The sequence below is a fragment of the Copadichromis virginalis genome, linkage group LG22 (genome assembly GCF_057382275.1).
Source record: "Copadichromis virginalis isolate Kocher_CV1m ecotype Utaka linkage group LG22, C_Virginalis_male_GT1.1, whole genome shotgun sequence".
NCBI classification, from domain to species: Eukaryota; Metazoa; Chordata; class Actinopteri; order Cichliformes; family Cichlidae; genus Copadichromis; species Copadichromis virginalis.
This window is the reverse complement of record NC_140638.1, coordinates 14,378,782-14,396,709: the sequence shown is the minus strand read 5'-3', so window position 1 is coordinate 14,396,709 and position 17,928 is coordinate 14,378,782. Positions and strand designations below refer to the sequence as shown.

Here is a 17,928-nt window from a genome sequence, read left to right as displayed (position 1 = left end):
ACTAAGCAAATGCACCTTGTTTCCTTAGCAGAGATGTTGGAGCCTCTATTTACCCTCAGAGTGATCTGATTTAAAAATTGTAAAACAGGATCTAAAGGAGGGAGGAAGGATTCATCCAAAGGAGGGCTGCTACGTCACAAACTATTTCAGCGAGTAAACCTGTGAAATCTGTGCACAAAAGCTCACCTGTTCTGTGTCAAGACGACCACTAAACAAGACTTTACCATTAGATTCTGGCCACAGGTTTCGGGACCAGTACTAAAAGTACACTGGTTTATTGGAAGCCCCCATGGCTGGGTTATGAACTAGCAAAAATAATAGCGTATAGTAAAAGAATAAATAGTGGTAGGTAGCTTCATTACACCTTTTGATTATCACCATGGACTGCTATCAGAATACCTGGTGGTATTTTCATCCTTCTCTCAGGAAATGGCATTAACTAAGTTTGTGATATAAACTCACCCTGATTTATCTTTCCTAAAGTAACATAAAGACAAGTAATGTCAGAAATCACAGAATAAAAGGGCTGATTGGACCGGTTACATATAACAAGCATAGTCATTTGTGGAACTGGACATTCAACAACTGTTAACATTGGGAAAGCTTCTACATATATCGACACATTCAAATTGACTGATTGTACTTTAACGCTGTGATGTGGAAAACACTAATACAATAACAGCATTTGGTCATGCTGCTGTCACTGATGCCTCAAACACATTTGACAGCTTCTAAATTAAGCTTACCAACATTATTTTATTTCTTTTTTTATTAGTCCTTTATTTATCCAGGTAAAAATCTTATTGAGATTAAAAATCTCATTTCCAAGAGAGACCTGGCAGTGTTATTGTGAGTTATGACCCACATGCTAAGCGGTGCACTGCATCAAAAGTAAATCCTGTTACATCATGAAAAGAACAAAGACAAAAGAGGACAATTCAAACAAAGTACGAAAAACACTTTTATTATCAGCAGGGTGTGTAAAACCATTCATTGTGAAAGGTAATTACAGTTTAGGTTAAGTTTATGTACTGAAATGAAGGATGAGCATATATTACACCTGTCATTATGAGACACCATCAAATCACTCCAGCAGAGAGACCTCATGGAAGTATGCTCCCAGCAGCTTGACTCCCTGAATGTAGTTTGATCTGAAAATGGAGAAATGAAGCAATGACAACGGTTTATAATTTAAAAAAAAAAAAAAAAAAAAAAAAAAAAAAAAAAAAAAAAAAAAAAACCTCACTTTACCTGTCATTAAGTTAAGCACAGAAATAATCTGGAGATGACAAACATGATCCTCTTCTTTTACTGCAATATTTCATCTATTTTATCAATAGTTCCTACTTGTTCCACATTTCAAAAGAAGTGAAACGGTGTGAGCTGTGACCAACCTGTTGATCTTTTCATTCTGAGAGTGAGCTCCATCATCAGAGGACCCTACAGGAAGCAGCATGACATTACGGCCTGTGGCCTCCTGGAAGGTCAGGGTGACTGGGATGCTGCCACCCTCGCGAGTCAGATCAGGCTCGACCCCGAAGACTACAGCACAACGAGGAGGAAAAAACAAGGCAAAAAGCAATAACAATTTTAATAATAATAATATTTTGTTTTCACATTAAACTGGGTATAATCCTATCAGTGAAAATACATGAAAAACGTCCACAAAAATATGCATATAACAGAAAAGCTTATAAAGATATTTCATTGGTCTATGGGAGGGGCCACTGGCCCAAGAACTTATGGACTTTGCTGTATAGCTGCTGTTAACGTGTTCTAAGTTTTAGTGTTATAACAGCAGTTAGAGTTATCAGGTGTTGATTCACCATTTTTGTGTTAGTGTGTAACATTAATGCTGCTGTGTGTTCTGTGTGGCTAGCGGAGCACCGTGAGTTAGACGGCTGTGCCCGTTTACCACCTCTCACTGCTGTGGTGTGTGAATGGGCGTTCGTAATAAAAGGCTGTCCTCCCTGTAGCTTAGCATTTCGGCTAAGGCAGGAATAGCAGGTCTCTGTCTCCTCCTTGTCTGAGCTCGCCACAATATGTACAAGGCTTTTGGATAATAAATTTGCTTGTCTTTGTTTTTAATGTCCTGAAACATCTGCCCGAGGACAGGAACTGAAACATGACAAAAATATTTGATTTCTCTTAAAGAAAAAGCATTGCAATGTAAACTGTAAGAAAGTCAGTTGTATTATAGCAGGAGAAAGTGTTTTAAACTTTTGTAATACAATAAACACAGAACTGATTTAGACTTTGTATCAAGATAACAGAAATGCGTGAGATTGAGTGAACTCCCTCTTTGATCTAACAGCTTTTATCATTAAGTCCTTGTACCTGTCTTCATGGCCTTTCTCCCTGCCATGTAGTGTGGGTGGTTGAAGTCTGAGACCCAGGCTTTTGCCCCGTGGCCCATGTTCACTTTCAGTTTATTGGGGCTTCCCAGTTCAGCAAACTTCTTCTGCAGATGATCGACGACCTTGAAGAGGGGAAGATAACTTAGACTTGTTGAAGCTTTTATGCAGAAACAACCTGGTGCTCACTATGAGTGCAAAGGGTTGAACTGTATTAGGTGAGGCAAAAGAAACTGACTTGATTGATTGGTTTTCCTAATTTTATGCAGGTATATTATAATTCCTGTGTATTTTATGACCTGTGACATTGGTTTTCTGTCTAAATAAAGTTACCTTCATTCAAATTAAATCACTCCACTTTTTTTTTTTTACTTCATAATTTAATATATTCATAATATTTCTCATTTTCATACACTGCAATTTCTTTTACACACTCCTTAAAAAAACAACAAAAAAAAAACAACAATGCATGGCTGAGCAAATCATCTGAGCAACAAACTACCAATAAGTGGCAGAGATACAGAGCGACTTCTGCTACATTATTTAGGTGAGTGCTATATGCCATCATTGTTACCTATCACAGTGTTTACCTGCTTCTCCACATCTCTAGGGTCCATGTCAGGCACAAGGCGGATGGAAAACTTGCCGATGACCTTGCGAGGAATAACCGTCTTGGCTCCTGCTTCAGAGAAAGCCCCCTCAATACCATGAAGGGAAAGAGAAGGATATCTCCAACGGTGCATGAGGATTTGCTCCTATGGTGGAAGAAATAAAGAACAATAGGTTCAAAAAGTGTGAATGACCTCACATTATACAGCACATTTCCACCAATGAGTGATGCGAACAACATAAATAATTTCTTTGCCTTTGTGTCATGCAGCAGCTGGTCAACCCCCACATCTTTACAGTACTCATCCAAGTCAAAGTCAATCTTCTCGTACAGCTTTTGCTCCTCTGCTGTCAGAGGCGCCACACTGTCATAGATCCCAGGAACCAAAATCTTACCCCTTTTGTCAACCAGGGAGCCTGTGCAGGAAGTCACAAACACATGATTAAAACTCTAAACTGCTGTAAAATAAGGTCGGTGAGACCAAAAATCACAATTATCAGCTTCACTTGCCCATAAGTGCGATGAGGTCGGTCATGGCCTCATGAACAGAGCCACCAAACACCCCTGAGTGCAAGTCCTTCCCACCACACTCCACCTTGAGGTTGGAATGTAAAACATTATTTTAAAATACACAGCTTGTGTCTCTCCCCACCAACAATAATCCAACAGGACTTCACCTCAAGGAAGAAATAGCAGATTCCTCTCAGACCGTAGGTGATGCAGGGTTTGTTCTTGCCCAGCCAGTAGTTGTCAGAGATGCAGACGTAGTCCACGTCTTTAAAGAAAGTGTCCTTTCTAGAAAACACAAGATCATCCAGACCCTCAGATCCAGATTCTTCCATCCCCTCGAAGCAGAATTTGATGTTGATGGGAAGGTCCTGCAACAAGAAGAGAGATGCATAAGAAAAAAAAAAATTAAAAAAAAATCAGAAGACTACAATTTGGTCACTGGCTCAAGTTTAAATTCAGGCTCATTGTGAATTAGTTTTTTTCATTTTCTAAAGACAAAATACTTGAGTAATCTCATATTTTTAATTTGGACTCCCTGCACATGCCGACTGTTGATCTTTTATCTCCAGTCTTTGCTACGCGAGAACTTTCCTTTAACGCTTTAAAGTACAGTCCAGTACAATTCAGGAAAAAGCAAAGACGATGTGCTTCAGTTTAAACTGTTAGGTTTATATTGTTGATTGTCATTTATGCTTAGAAATATTTAACCATATATGCTTAGAGGTGTATAATCAATTGTGTAGTGATAGGATGTGTGATCCTTAGGAGTCTGCAAAGTGTTCTGAGTGTTCTGGCATTCACACCCACATCCTGGGAGCATGGGAGAGGTCTACCTTCTTTTATTGATTTGTGGTAGGATAAACGTAGCTATGTCAGTTTTAGTCTAAGTGCCTTTTGTTTAGATGAACTACTGGACTTCCAGACCAGCAGGTTTAGGGAAGTCATTTATGGGGTCACACTCTGACACCACACACACGCACGCTTACAAAACGCACAGGCAAGGTACTCTTTGTGTGTATGTAGACGTCATATGTTAATGCACCTATGTACCGTAATTGTCGGGCTATAAGCCGCTACTTTTTGCACAAGCTTTGAACCCTGCGGCTTTTAGTCAGGTGCGGCTTTTCTATGGATTGTCCATGATTTTTGTCATATCGTAAGACGATTTGTTTTGTTTGTTCCGCTGTTGTACGGCACTACGTTGCCTGGCGGAAGGATCGGGGTTCAAGAGTGGTATGTTAGTCACATGTCCGTCCGCCAGGCAACGTAGTGCCGTACGAAGTAGCGCGAAAAACAAACTTCAAAGTAGCGCTACGCATTCAGCGGGAGGCGTGGATGACGAGCGGCGATAAACTTGCGAAAAGCAAGTTATGCCCAACTCCACCGGTGGATTCTGACAGCGTGGAAAAGTGCGAAAACATCCACGATCACCAACGGATTTTGAAGGGCTGGACTGCTGCATGATGGAGAGGAGGACACCGCCACGGCCCTTCTGAGGGTGTTCGACTCTGACACTGACAACGAGGATTTCTTTGGTTTTGAAAGTGACAACGAAGGAGAGAAGCGGAGAGTGGATGACGAAGCCATCCTGAGCCTGTTTGTATCCGACACTGGAGAAGAGGACTTTGGTGGTTTTAGAGCGCAGGAAGAAGAGAAAGATGGTGAATGACTGACTTTTCTTCTTGTTAAAGCCGTGTCACTGCACCTGAGCCTAAAAGGTAGGCCGAATCTATTTTTCTGGTGTGCTGTAGGTTATTGTTATGTACTACATGTGCAAATATGTACCCATAACTTGTTTTTCAAAATATTAATAAAAGGGGTGTGTCTCCAAACAGCCATCTCTTTCCTGACAATTCCCTTTGTGCATATTCTCTTACATATGATAAGTCAACATTGAAACACCTGCGGCTTTTAGTCAGGTGCGGCTAATGTATGTACAAAACAGGATTTTCCCCTGATTTTAGCTTGTGCGGCTAATATTCAGGTGCGCTTTGTAGTCCGGGAAATACGGTATATTCATGTAACCTCAATAAAAGAGCAGTGTTACGGGGGAGCGGACGAGAGCAACTGGGGTCAAGCGAAGGGACGGTGTTTGTCCAGTTCTCTCCCGTGCACGAGAAACATAAAGAACTTTGCCTACTCGTGTCTTGCTTTGCTGTGTAATTAAATTGTCCTTAACGTTCCAGCGAATAGGTTTATGCTACAAACCTATCATAAACATTAAGTGATTCCTGTACGACAATCCTACCCCGGGACCTTTGACCAAGACATTTACTGCTGACAGCTCTGAAGCAATCAACAAGTGATCTGCAAATCAGTGGTGTACTTTAACAGAGATAATCCATTTCTAAGAATGACGATTAATCAGTTTGGAAATGCAGCCATGTACTTAGCTGTTCCATGTTGCAAGGCTTTGTTTTTAAAATCACCTTATTTCTAATTATGCACATTAATAAATCAAATACAACCTACATAACCCAAAAATACACTTCCTAATACTTATTATTACACAGGTTTTACATTTCTCACAATAAGTTTTAATAATAAAACTGAGCATGAGTCCAAACTAAGCATATAATTAATCTTATGTGTGATATGAATGACCCACATATCATTTTAGAATACAGTGCTATATAGTAGCTATTCTGCTTTATCATCACTGTACAAAAACAAAAAAAAAAAAACCTTAATAATATTCTAAGTAGCGGTGTACGTTTACAGATTCTGAAATAAACCATCACACCTCAATATACTCCTGTCAGTAATTTCAAGCGTTTCAAGTCACTGTTCAAACAGGGATTTTTTTTTTTAAGAAACACTAAAATATCATATCATCTTTCAACTATCTGAACTTGAAACACCTTTTGTTGGCAGTAACTGTACCTTTCCGATCTTCTGATACGCTTCAATGCAGTTAAACCAGGCCAACACTGGACCCTTGTCATCAGTAGATCCTCGTCCATAGAGCTTACCTACAAAAATAAAACTATTTCAGTTTCAAGGTTCTAATGAGAAGATAGTGGAGTTGACAAATGACACTAAGGTTATGTTTATTACATAGTCAGCAGACGACAGTGCCCCATTTTAAGCTTGTTTAAATCATGACTAAGGTTATGTGTAGGGATGGGTACCGGTTCTGACATAAACGGTAGTAACCAGACCGAAAAGCAGCGCACATTTCGGTGCTTTATTTCGGTGCTTTTTTTTCCTGAGCTGTGATACACTTCTAGCCAATCATTTTACGTTTCCGAGGATAGTAGGCGGGGCTAGGTACGTACGTTCTTTTATGCAGAGCTACAGATTAAAAATGTCCAAGGCGAAGCGGTCAAAAGTCTGGCTGTACTTCACAGCAAAATATGCAAACTCAGCAGCCTGCAACAAGTGCTTTAAGCTGATACTGTGATACTGTCAAAGGAGGTAACACCTCGAATCCGATGAAACACCTGGCGACGCGTAGCGTTTTTGTTTTTTTTAAAAGCAGAGAAATGCGCCGTATTTGATGGCAGCAGCAGCCGTTCTTCTCTGCGTGAGTAGCTTAATGTTGTTTGTGTGTAATTTACGTTGAGTAGGCCAACCACGTTATTACATTAATGCATGTAAGGTGAACTAGCAAACATCATCATAGCTACATGCGGCTGTCTTCTTGGTTGATGGCAGATACTCCCTTCACCCTGGCCAAAAAGGCTAAAATGACCAAAGAAAAAGAGGGAAACAGCTAAACATGAGAGGTTTTTGGACAAAGTTTGTATTTTTTTCCATTGTTTAAGCACTGCTTCCAGCTAAGAGTGATACCATATATGCCCCATAGCTGCAGAAAAGGCTAACATTGTTATCTTTTTACAAAAAACCAGCTGAATATGAGAGGTTTTTGGACCAATTGTGTGTTCTCCAGTCTTTAAGCACCGGTTTGAACACCGTTTGAGCACCGGGACCGTTTCAAAAGTACCGATTTGGCACCGGTATCAGATAAAACCTAAACGATACCCATCCCTAGTTATGTGTAACAATATGAAACCCTTGTTCATGGTTTTTTTTTAAAAAGGTCTGCAGCAAGTTTTTGTAAAATGTGACATTATCAGCACTAACACAGCTGAGCAGGCAGGAATGAGACAACGGGAAGAGGATGTGGCATTTTGTGTCAGCTGACTCAAAACGCACAAGATCACGCATGCCGAGTCCAACAAACCAGAACTTTAAGGAAGCAAAAAGCTCTTTAACATTCATCCATGTCTGTTTAAATCCAGATATATGTCGTAATAATACAACACACAGAACATCTAAAGAACGCCTCACTTGAGCCATTTTGCCTTTTCACAAGCCGAGTCTGTTCCAAAAGCTTCTAATAATAACAACTTTATGGGTTCAACTTGGCCTGAGAAGACTGGCGATAAGACTGCAGCTCTAACAAAAGATGAGCTAAATAGGCTGGACTTTGGAAACATGTTGCTAGCTGTTACTGCAAGCAGAAAGCTGATTAAAGCTTGAAGAACATTCAAATATAGTTCAACCAATCTAAACACCAAAGAGAGAGTTTGATGTTATTGATGTTGTCGCGAGATGACCCCTGTCCTTGCACCACCCCTGCCATACACCACGATGAGGCCTGTTGAGATCGCCTAAGGCCAGGTGTGAATGTGGGTTGAAGCACCTGGGATCAGGTCTCAGGCCTGCACTGGAGGTGGGTGACAGCTGGTGCTGTAATCCACCACTTTTGTTCCAACGATGGTTTAATGACCAAGTGATTGTAATGACATGAGCCAAGGTGAGCCCTCATATCAGGTGATGACATGATCAACGCGTCTCAGGGCCATCTTGAAAGGGAATAACGCCAACTAAGGGTTAAATACCTGGGACACAACCATTTGTTTTTAGAACTGAAGGAGCCTCTTGGATGAGAGGTGAAATGCCTTTGCAAACTTAAAGGCCAACTGCCTTGTTTTTTCAAGCTCCCAAGACAATCCTGTGACTTGTTTTGTGTTACTCATCTTTGCATGTCAGACACACTCGTAGTCTACATAGTTTAGCATGGCACGCTTTCTCTTAGTTATAGTGCCATATAGCATTCTCATCTTGCACTACCTACCTGCTGACTGGATTTGTTTTCTGTAATCTGTTCATTTAAGACCACTAAAACGCTCTGTCCTCATTATTTTGTTGTTTTCATAGTAATTGACCAGCTTTATTCATCTTAGAAAATTAGTTCATCTTCTTTTAGTTTTGCCATCTATTCTATCTACAGGACAGTACGGTAGCTCATTTTTCAGTCATATTTGATATTATAACTTTGCTAAACCAAAAACTACCCGGTGTAACTTACAAACAGCTGGATACAGTAGCCTTAAAGTTTTCATTTTCATCTATTTTTACAAGCCCAAAGCGCGTTCCAGCTGACTTCAGTTACTCGCATAACTTTCCAGCTCAGAAACAGCTCCAGGGTTGTTTTGTGCAGGACGCAGGCCAAAAGTATTCTCCTCTTACCGTCTTTCTCCACCAGAGTGAAAGGCTCTGTGTCCCAGCCATCATCGATGTTTGCTGGCTGAACATCAAGGTGCCCGTAAATACACACCGTCTTCTTGGCTGGGTCTGATCCTAACTGCCCCAGAATGATAGGAGGCAGGGGGATCTCCTCTCCTGAGGGAAGCTGCATGAATAATGATTTATGGTGAAATTTAAGTAGAAAAGATAACGCAATATACAAATCATTAATGCATTAAGAAATGTAACCAGTGCAAGACCTTCTGCTTGCCAACGTCCACCAACTCCACAGTCCCTCCCAGCCTCTCGATGTCCTTGGCTGCCATCTCCATCATTTTTTTGATCTCCCCGCGCTTCTCAGGCCAAGCAGACACACTCTGGACACCCACCCACTCAGCCAGGCGCTGAGGACAATTATGAAAAAGGGATTTAAATTAAAATAGGTGTTTTAGGCACTTTCGTCATGCTCAAAAAAGAGCCACAATGAGTTATTCTTAGGACATCAGACCTTCTACAAAATTTGACTAAAGCAGCAGTTATAATATCTGGTTTTACAGTTGGCATCTACTATAGCGCCAGCTTAAGTGAATGAGTTACAATGCTGTCCAGTTTAAAGTTAGCTCAATAAATTATTAAATCAAATGACAACCATACAATGATTAAACAGCCAAGAGGTCTTACATTGAGTCCAGCATAACTATTATATTTTTCCTGAGTAATCTTACCTGCACATACAGGTCCTGGTGGTCGTCCACATACTTGAAAAGTTCTGTGAGATGAGACATTTTGTGCCAGCAATGGGATCTGAGGGTTAAACAAGCAGACTGGTGTGAGTCCACCTCTGGGTTTGTGCAATCTTATGAGAGCACAAAGACCACGCCTTCCTGCAAATTTGCTGACTGCTGCTGAATTTGCAGCTCCCATCCTGCACATTAGGTCATGAGACTTAAGCTTGTTTCACATCATAATTTCTCAGATCTACAGCTGCAGCTGATCAGCACTTTAACACCAGGCTTTCAGAACAAAACAGCAAGAAAATGTCAAGAAATGTGAGGCTCATAGTACAAAGTTACAACAACTGACACAGTAAAGGATAATGCTCAGTTCTGTGCCTTCTGGTCCCTGCTTCTACACTTATCAGATAACCTAAAAGCCACATGCTGATGCAGTAAATTAATTAAGGTAGTTGAACTTTACTGTAAAATGCCTCACTCGCTGAGTAACTGCATTTAAAGTACTGTTTAAACTAAATGTACTTATCATAGAAAATATCATCTCATGTCTTAACAGCTTAGAGTTGTGTGGCGACCAAACATAATCGAGCTGCACAAAAGATAATAGTTTATTATTTATTAGTATTAAAACAACAGTTAGGTAGACTATGGTTGATAACATGTGTAGACGTGAAAAGATCACTAATTGTGTGAAGAAAGCCATAAACAACAATTAAACCGTTTCGTACTGAGTGAGAAACTGAAAGAAGGTCATGAAAACTTCAGCACACACGGAGGTTACTTTCCACAGGTGTGCACTGAAATTTGGACTCGCCCTTGTTGTTGCACGACCACTCCTCTAGACCATATATCTGAATATTTCCATGCAAAATAGGCACAGAGACTTAGATGTAATAGTTAATATAGTTCTTTTTTTTTTTTTTTTTTTTAAAGCGGATATAACCTTTTTCGGCTTGGTACCAGCGGGTTTTGTACAGCATGCTATGAAACACGAATAATGAGGTGGTAAAATGGCAAGTGAAGCGAAACTAAGTTGGCTAAGCTAAGCGGATGCTGGAAGGTAGGTAACGGGTCATTGCCGTTATATCTACCGTCTGGGTTAATGTGACCGAGAGCTGATCTAGCCAAATACTTTGGTCATTTATAAACTGCAAAGAGAAATATTAAAATCTACCCGTCTTGTCAAACAGACTTACTGTGTTTTTATTCCAGATCAGCTGATGTAAACATGTGACTCCGGGCCCTTCTCAGCTGACAAAGACTTCCTGTATTTGCTAACGACGGACAACTCTGAGGTCTGCAGTAAAAAAAAAAAAAGCAAAACAACAAAAGCTACTTGTTTTGTGGGGGGAAAAACCCAAAGCGATTCAACTCGTGGGGTAAAAACAACAACCCACCATATGAACTGCTTCAAAGCGCAAAGAATTATGGGTCATCGGAAGCTGCTTCGTCACGGGCGTCTCATCGGGAAAAAAAATACATTTACTTCTCAATTGTTTTCCCGTTTGTTAAAAATGACAAAAAAAAATTGTTTTTTATTTAATTTTATCTACCAACACCACATAAACATAGTTGCACATCTGTTTCTTTGCATGTTCAAGTTAACGAAATAAAGTTGAAAGAGAAAAATATTTAAGAAATGACTCCAATGTTAAGCAGTATGGCACATGGAAAAAAGCTTTCAATATTTTAAGTATAGCGGACTTTCAGTTCCTCTGGTTTGACTTTACATGCATATTCATACAAATATAATATTTCTTACAAAATTATTGTTGCGGCTCTTCCAACCAACGGTCGCTGCAGGCTAAACATGAGGACACAGATGACGCGCAACAATAAACACATGAGATAGACCTCTGTACTATTTGCTCCTTTAATTCCACTGTCCACTATACAAAATCAGAACATGGGATCAAAGCATGATACAAATGCAGAGACTGCACAAGCAAACGAATGCAACTTACAAACATTACACCAATTACTATGCCAAACTACAGCCTCTGGCATAAATTAGTGCACCAAACTAAACTCAAGCTGCATGCAAAAAAATAAATAAAAAATTTGCATCAAAATGACTCAAGATGCGGTCAACAGAAGGTTTCCCCTCATGCTCACCCTACCTACCTTTCTGCTCAACATCAGGTGCAGTGAACAGGTGAGTGCAACCACATTTATCACCTAACACCCATGAGTCACGCCCCACACCCGTGCACCAATACAATGTGTGCATTTTTAACCAACCCTCTTAATCCAAAAAAAGGAACAACTCATATGGCTCCTACAATGTTGTAAATGGATCAAGCTCACTGAAAACTTCTAATTTATAGGGGAGCTCAAATGATGTAGTCTACATGTTAACAGCACATAGCTTTAGGTCATTTACTGATGGATGCTTATACTTTTAACCTGATTTGCAAGATGGGTGTATGTCAGGAAGCTCTGAAGAGGACTTTATTAAAAAAAAAAAAATAAGGCATGTTAATGACAAGCAGCCACATGTAAATGACAGGCCCAAAGAGGGGAAGCTTTTAAATTTGTGTTATGAAACCAACATCAACCACTGGGGAAAAAGGGGAGGCTACAGTGATAAAAGCCAGATTCCTTTAGATTTGTGGGACCACTTGGATGTCACCAATGAATTATCAAAAGGGTCTGCCAGGTATACATCTATAAAGACAATTATTCAAAAGTACAAGTAATTTTAAAGTCTTAAACTGACAGCTGAAGCAATAACCATAAGGCATTGTATCAAGTATTTATTTGGATTGCAAGATGATTTTCCGGTTGTGTGATCAATATGGCTTTGCAGTCTGGCACAATGAGAATCTGAGGAATTGACAGTAACTTGACAGCGACAGGCCAACACTGGTGCAGCTTCACATTTCACACAGTGAATTGTGATCAAATCACATTTAAGTGCTAATCAACCAAGGTCACACCGCCTTTACAGCTCTTCCTCCACACCCTGCTTTTTACAAGTTTTAGATGAAGACAAACTTTGGACAGAGTCTGATGGGTTCACCCATCAGTGGGGGGCTCAGACCCACTACTCCATGACTAAAAGAATCAGCTCAGGCATTTCTAGCACATCCCACTGGAATGAGGCCCCAGGACAGACCCAGGTTCCCTTTGAGTACATTATGCAGTATGATGGCAAACTACACTTGAAATTGCACTAAACTTATGGTCATTTTACCTAGATGCAATATTTCTTCTTTGGCTCTCGAAGGAGGCGGACGCACTTTTTCCTCCTCTCCCTTATCATCCCTGCTTATGTCCTTGTCTAGTCTCGTGTTTTGTTTTGTTTTTGTATTTTCCCTGGAACACTCCGTCTGTTCTCTAAAACCTAAAAGAGGAATTATGGATTGGATCAACTGGTCCCTAAATGCAATTGACACCCCTTTCTCAACGAGAAGTTTGGGCTTGGGTGAGCCTGAGTGCTGAAGATATCTACCTATTCGGAACCATGGTAACAGGGTTCTTGCTGATCGGAGCTGGCTTGGCCCAGACTTATCGAAGAATTAAGAAAGCGGAACCGGCTGTTCAAACCCCCACAAGGCTGCCCGCTGGGATTGGAACGATGGGAGAGGCGCGAATTTCTCAAAATGGGCTCATTGAGTCAGCACGGATAAGATCTTGGAGAGGCTACGGCTGCTGTGAATACTCAGAATAAGATCTGACTGCAGACTGGATACATCTCGGAAGGGCTAGCCCGGAATAACATCTCTGGGTGCAAAATTGGATGACATCTCGGGGAGGCACACTGCCGTGAGTTCTCAGAAATCTGCTCCTTGAGCACAAGAAATGACATCACAGAACGCAAGTATGGCAAAGCTCACGGCTCTCCAACGGGACCAGTGTTGGACTGTAGAACTGCTTTGAAATATATGAGCTGTTCGCACTATAATTTAAAAAAAAAACAAAAACAAAAAAAAACAAACCCACACACTTCATGCGGATACCCTCTCTGCGCCAGCTACAAGGCTTGAGCTGAACAAAACACCCTGATAACGACTGTTTACTCTGTTCCTTCCCATTCCATGCAAGGCCACCTGGGTTGGCTGGAAGACTGTTTACTTAGCCTGGCAGGGCGAAGGACACCGTCTCAGCTGAACTATGGACACTCAGACATATACTGATAAGCACTCACTGACTCATCACCCTCCCTACCCTGGATCCGACGCCACCTCAAATGCTTACCTCCCCTCTGATGTGGACATCGGGTCAGTTGGAGGCGCAGTCAAAAGATTGCAGCGGTCCTAGATCAGATGTACACACTGGCACTCTTTCCCATGTTGCTTGTCTGCGTTTATTGTGCTATGGTGTGTTGATATCTGTGCATTCCTGTATTATCCTTTTGTGTTACACATTTCGATGTGTTTCCCTCGCTACCTAGCCTGACCCGTCTCTCCAATGTGATGTTTGTGTATTGTATGTACGGTCGGCAATGTCCGTCATCTCTGTTGTGGGCAAAAGACCTGCAACTGACAAATAAAGGCTCTCATCTCATTTCATGTGTTTGCTCAATGTTTCCATTGTGTAGCATGCACCGCAGTCTTTGATTGCTGATCACTGAATTGTGTCATGTTTTAGTGCTTGATAAGTTCAATAAACAACATTTCAATGTCTGGATCTGAAATGCCAAACCCTGAGGTCCACACTAGTTATACCTTGCAGTTCTTAATGACGACAAAAGATCCATGCATAGTGAATTAAAAGGCTTTATTTTCTTAGTTAAATCACAATGTTAGTTTCCAGATCAAATCCTTATTGAACCTGGAAGAAAATGAATCTAATTAGACCATTAAACAAGTTGCAAATTATCACCAAGATTTAGAGACTCACCCTCCCATCAAAGCACCGCTCATCACATCTCTTTTCTGCTGGCAGACAAACTTCTGCAGAGCACATGAAATAAATCTGGCAGGGAATGAACACAGTAAAACAAAGTTAATCTTTCAATATCCAAGGCAAACATTGACTTTAAAAACAGTTCTGCTTAGAACCCAGACAACCTTTTTTTTTTTTTAAACACATGTAAATTAGGAACTGTTCCAGCATTAACTTCTCCAACTCACCTCTTCATTTAGGTACTTGTTTGTCCTTTGATCCATGAACTGGAAGGCACTCACTATAAAGCGTTTTTCATGATTCACTCCAGGAACATTGCTGACTTTAAGTATGGACACATGTGGGTCATGAGGATTGGCACACCTGCAGACAAGCATAACTTGCAGTCAGAAGTTCAAGATAACCTTCAAGCTCTAAAAGGTTGATGGTCGTGCTTACCCTTCATAGATTAGCACCAGAGCATTTTTTGCAGAACGAGGATATGCCAGGCAGTAATTCACAAGAATTATTGCATCTGCGTTAGGAGAGCTGAGGCGCAATTCAAGATACACAGGGCGGCCGAGGAGCAGCCGCAAGGGCTGATGGTGATGGTCATAGAAACTTGAATAAGTCTCATCTGTTGGGATGAAACAGAAGGCATTTAGCCAGTCTTCACACCAGCAGAGTTTGTCAAGCCTGTCTACTGTAGTTTGTTGGAAAGACAATGCAATGCCCAACCTTTGGCAATTCTCAACTCGACACCATATAAACTGTTAGAGATGACTGAAGAAGGCATACTGGAAGGTGGGGTCTTCACCATGTAGCCAACACTAGCCATTGATTGAGCAGTGCCCCATTTGTTATAGCGGCACTCAATCAGAAATCTACAAGAGATCAAATAAGCCATTAATACCACGTGCCAGTCTAGAACACAGCATACTGCTCACCATGTGCCCCTGCCCCTCAGTCTGTTAGATTTGTGTTTGCATATTAAAATCTAGCACAAGACACTAACCTGAGTGGATCAGTTCTTGTAATGACACCATACTTTAGATTGAGAGCAAGAACAATACTCTGCACTTCAGCCAGGTATATCGTCACCTCACCAACATCCTGTCAACACAAGTTACATTGGATGATTTACTTACTGAGGTGCAATTTACAAGAATACAAGCCAGCATGTTAAAAGCCAAGTGTCTGCTTAAGTCTCAAAACCTTTGTAACTTTTAGGAGAACCTCATACCAGTGACAGTTTAGATTAAAAGTTGATTCTGACAGATCAGATGGCGCATGGAAGAGTTCAGACAGTCAACAAGCTTTAGACATGTCATACTAGAGACATCCTTCCAGTTTAAGCTGCATAAACCCCCCCAATCTGTCAGCAGTACTGCCCCCTGTACTGCTGCCTGCTATTTAGCAGCAAAACATGTAGGCTGTTACAGTGGCAAATCAGGGTGATAGCTGGTCATGACCGCTCATTAAAATTAGTCCTGCAGTAGCATATACCAACATCTCCAAGTCAAGCACCAAAGCATTCTTATTCCAGATTTGGACATATACCAGGTTGCCGCCAAAAAGTCAAAGCATTCCTACAAAGTTTGCCAAGTAACAGCTTTGCTGAAGGGGTAACTTACGTAAGAATGGGTTCCACATTCTGTAACTTTGAACTTAAAGATGGCGACCTGGTTGTTAACAATGGCTGGTTTACACTCTGGATTTCCAGGAACAATCAGTCTGGTAGGATCCACAGGGATGGATGCAGAGTTGTACCGAATGGCAAATACAAAATGTTGATCCACTGTGCACTCTACAGGAGGGATAGAAAAAAGCCACTTAAGTTTCACAGATTAAAAATTCAACATTTATACCATCTGTCAAAAACTAGCCTTACCTTCAAGTGGGTAGTAGCAGACAGACGCTAGCAAATCCACACAACAGCCCATGGCCCGACATTCTGAGACAGATATTCCATAATGACCACATCTCACCTGCTCTCCCACAGGGATGCTGCAATCTGAAAAAGGGAAAAAACAATTAATTTCATCTGAATAATGTTAAAGCATCTTCTACAAACCACTCACGTTGTCTTAATGTTGGTGATGATTGAGGGAATGCTGGTTGGGGCAATCCTGGTTGTGGTACTGGAGGAACCGGTAACATAGGTGGTGGAACCAGTGCTTGTGGATCTCTGACCAGTTTAACACACGGCAAGGGCCCACCACCTGAACGTGGCACCATTTCTGGATCAAACTTGTTGCAAGATGTGGTCGACACTCGTCTCTGGCCAAGTGTATCGGTGTACAACAGCTGTAGACTGAAGCCATCCGCCTATAATAAATTGTAAAATAAAGTTTAATGACTTCCTGTTAAGCAAAACAGTCAAGGGAGAAACTCTTAAGCAACTTACATGCCGCTCCACATTGCACCCATTGAAGGGTACAGTTAAGGTGTTCTTCAGCGGATCCACTTCATAACCACAGTTTTCTGGCGCACCAACAATAGGCAGCAGACTGTCCCCAGAGCCTGGAGAAAGTACATGCCAGTTTTACCAGACGGAGCAATTCAATCTATTACAAATCTAAAAATCTAATCCAAGTACATACCAAACACCTTAACCTCACTCAAAGGTCCTGTTGGCAGAGTAATTTGGAAGCCACTTTCACTGCAAACAACTTCTAGATCAGCAGCAGTTGGATTACAACTGCCTGGCCAGCTCCTTGGAGGCTCATCTTCAAATTTTACCTGGAACCCACGGTCCACACCACCACCATAGTGCGTGGGTCTAGAATCATCTACGGCCAAGTCATCATAGTCAACATAGTCAACATCGGAGTCAAAGTTTTCACTGCTGGCAACACCTTCGGCTTCAAGGACCACATCTTCAAGAATTTTAGCTTCACCCTGGTCAAGGCCACTACTGTAATCTGGACAACAGAGGTCGTTGTTAGGTCACTGATAACAAGTAAAAACCCCATTCATATGGGCAGGAAAAGCTAGAAGTGTAGCGTAATAAGCATGATGTTCATTCCTCTCAAATCTATATCTTAGATTGTCAGAATTAGCCGTCAGGCAACAAGCTGTTAGAAGCCACAAGTCGTAAGTGACCAATCCTGATAAATACACCTGCCCAACCGTCTCCCTGCCGTTTACCTGTAGGGTCATGTGGTTCGCCCCTCTCTCCGGGCTCATACAAACTGCGAAGCTCAGTTTTATTTATGCGCTCCCACCCCCGGACGGACACCGGCAGCAGAGTCCAAGTCAGGACTAGCAGCAGCTCGAGCCTACACCCAGCCATTCACGTGAAAGCTCTCATGCAGCTGCAGGAAGCCTCGCGCCCCGCTACAAGTACTGGCTCTAGCTTAATTGATTGCACCTGACTGCTGCTGATTTTTCACCTGCTGCCCCGTTACAGGCG

At 41.4% G+C, this 17,928-nt stretch overlaps 2 protein-coding genes across 2 annotated transcripts; both read right to left on the bottom strand.

Annotated features, from left to right (window-relative positions):
* Positions 1–943: 943 nt before the first annotated feature.
* Positions 944–11,111, bottom strand: LOC146683004 (cytosolic non-specific dipeptidase-like). Its single transcript, XM_085445491.1, has 12 exons — positions 10,880–11,111; positions 9,675–9,753; positions 9,210–9,353; positions 8,953–9,115; positions 6,358–6,446; positions 3,642–3,842; positions 3,475–3,559; positions 3,220–3,380; positions 2,945–3,109; positions 2,338–2,479; positions 1,395–1,542; positions 944–1,151 (listed from the first exon to the last, which is right to left on the bottom strand). Exons 2-12 carry the CDS (start codon positions 9,732–9,734, stop codon positions 1,085–1,087), a joined length of 1,425 nt encoding a protein of 474 aa, XP_085301617.1. The 5' UTR covers positions 9,735–9,753; positions 10,880–11,111; the 3' UTR covers positions 944–1,084.
* Positions 11,112–14,402: 3,291 nt separating this feature from the next.
* LOC146683003 (zona pellucida sperm-binding protein 4-like) lies at positions 14,403–17,892 on the bottom strand. The gene is made up of 12 exons (XM_085446325.1): positions 17,664–17,892; positions 17,117–17,437; positions 16,921–17,036; positions 16,595–16,841; positions 16,405–16,527; positions 16,148–16,320; positions 15,529–15,626; positions 15,252–15,397; positions 14,973–15,150; positions 14,762–14,897; positions 14,529–14,603; positions 14,403–14,459 (listed from the first exon to the last, which is right to left on the bottom strand). Exons 1-12 carry the CDS (start codon positions 17,806–17,808, stop codon positions 14,451–14,453), a joined length of 1,767 nt encoding a protein of 588 aa, XP_085302451.1. The 5' UTR covers positions 17,809–17,892; the 3' UTR covers positions 14,403–14,450.
* Between the last annotated feature and the right edge of the window lie 36 nt (positions 17,893–17,928).

Coding starts and splice junctions, on each gene's coding strand:
- LOC146683003 (XM_085446325.1), bottom strand. CDS start 17,808: ATGGCTGGGTGTAGGCTCGAGCTGCTGCTAGTCCTGACTTGGACTCTG. Junction 16,842..16,920: donor GGTGCAATGTGGAGCGGCAT/GTAAGTTGCTTA, acceptor AATTTATTATAG/GCGGATGGCTTCAGTCTACA. Junction 16,321..16,404: donor CTGCTACTACCCACTTGAAG/GTAAGGCTAGTT, acceptor TCCCTCCTGTAG/AGTGCACAGTGGATCAACAT.
- LOC146683004 (XM_085445491.1), bottom strand. CDS start 9,734: ATGTCTCATCTCACAGAACTTTTCAAGTATGTGGACGACCACCAGGAC. Junction 3,560..3,641: donor TCTGCTATTTCTTCCTTGAG/GTGAAGTCCTGT, acceptor TCCAACCTCAAG/GTGGAGTGTGGTGGGAAGGA. Junction 3,381..3,474: donor CGACCTCATCGCACTTATGG/GCAAGTGAAGCT, acceptor CTTCCTGCACAG/GCTCCCTGGTTGACAAAAGG.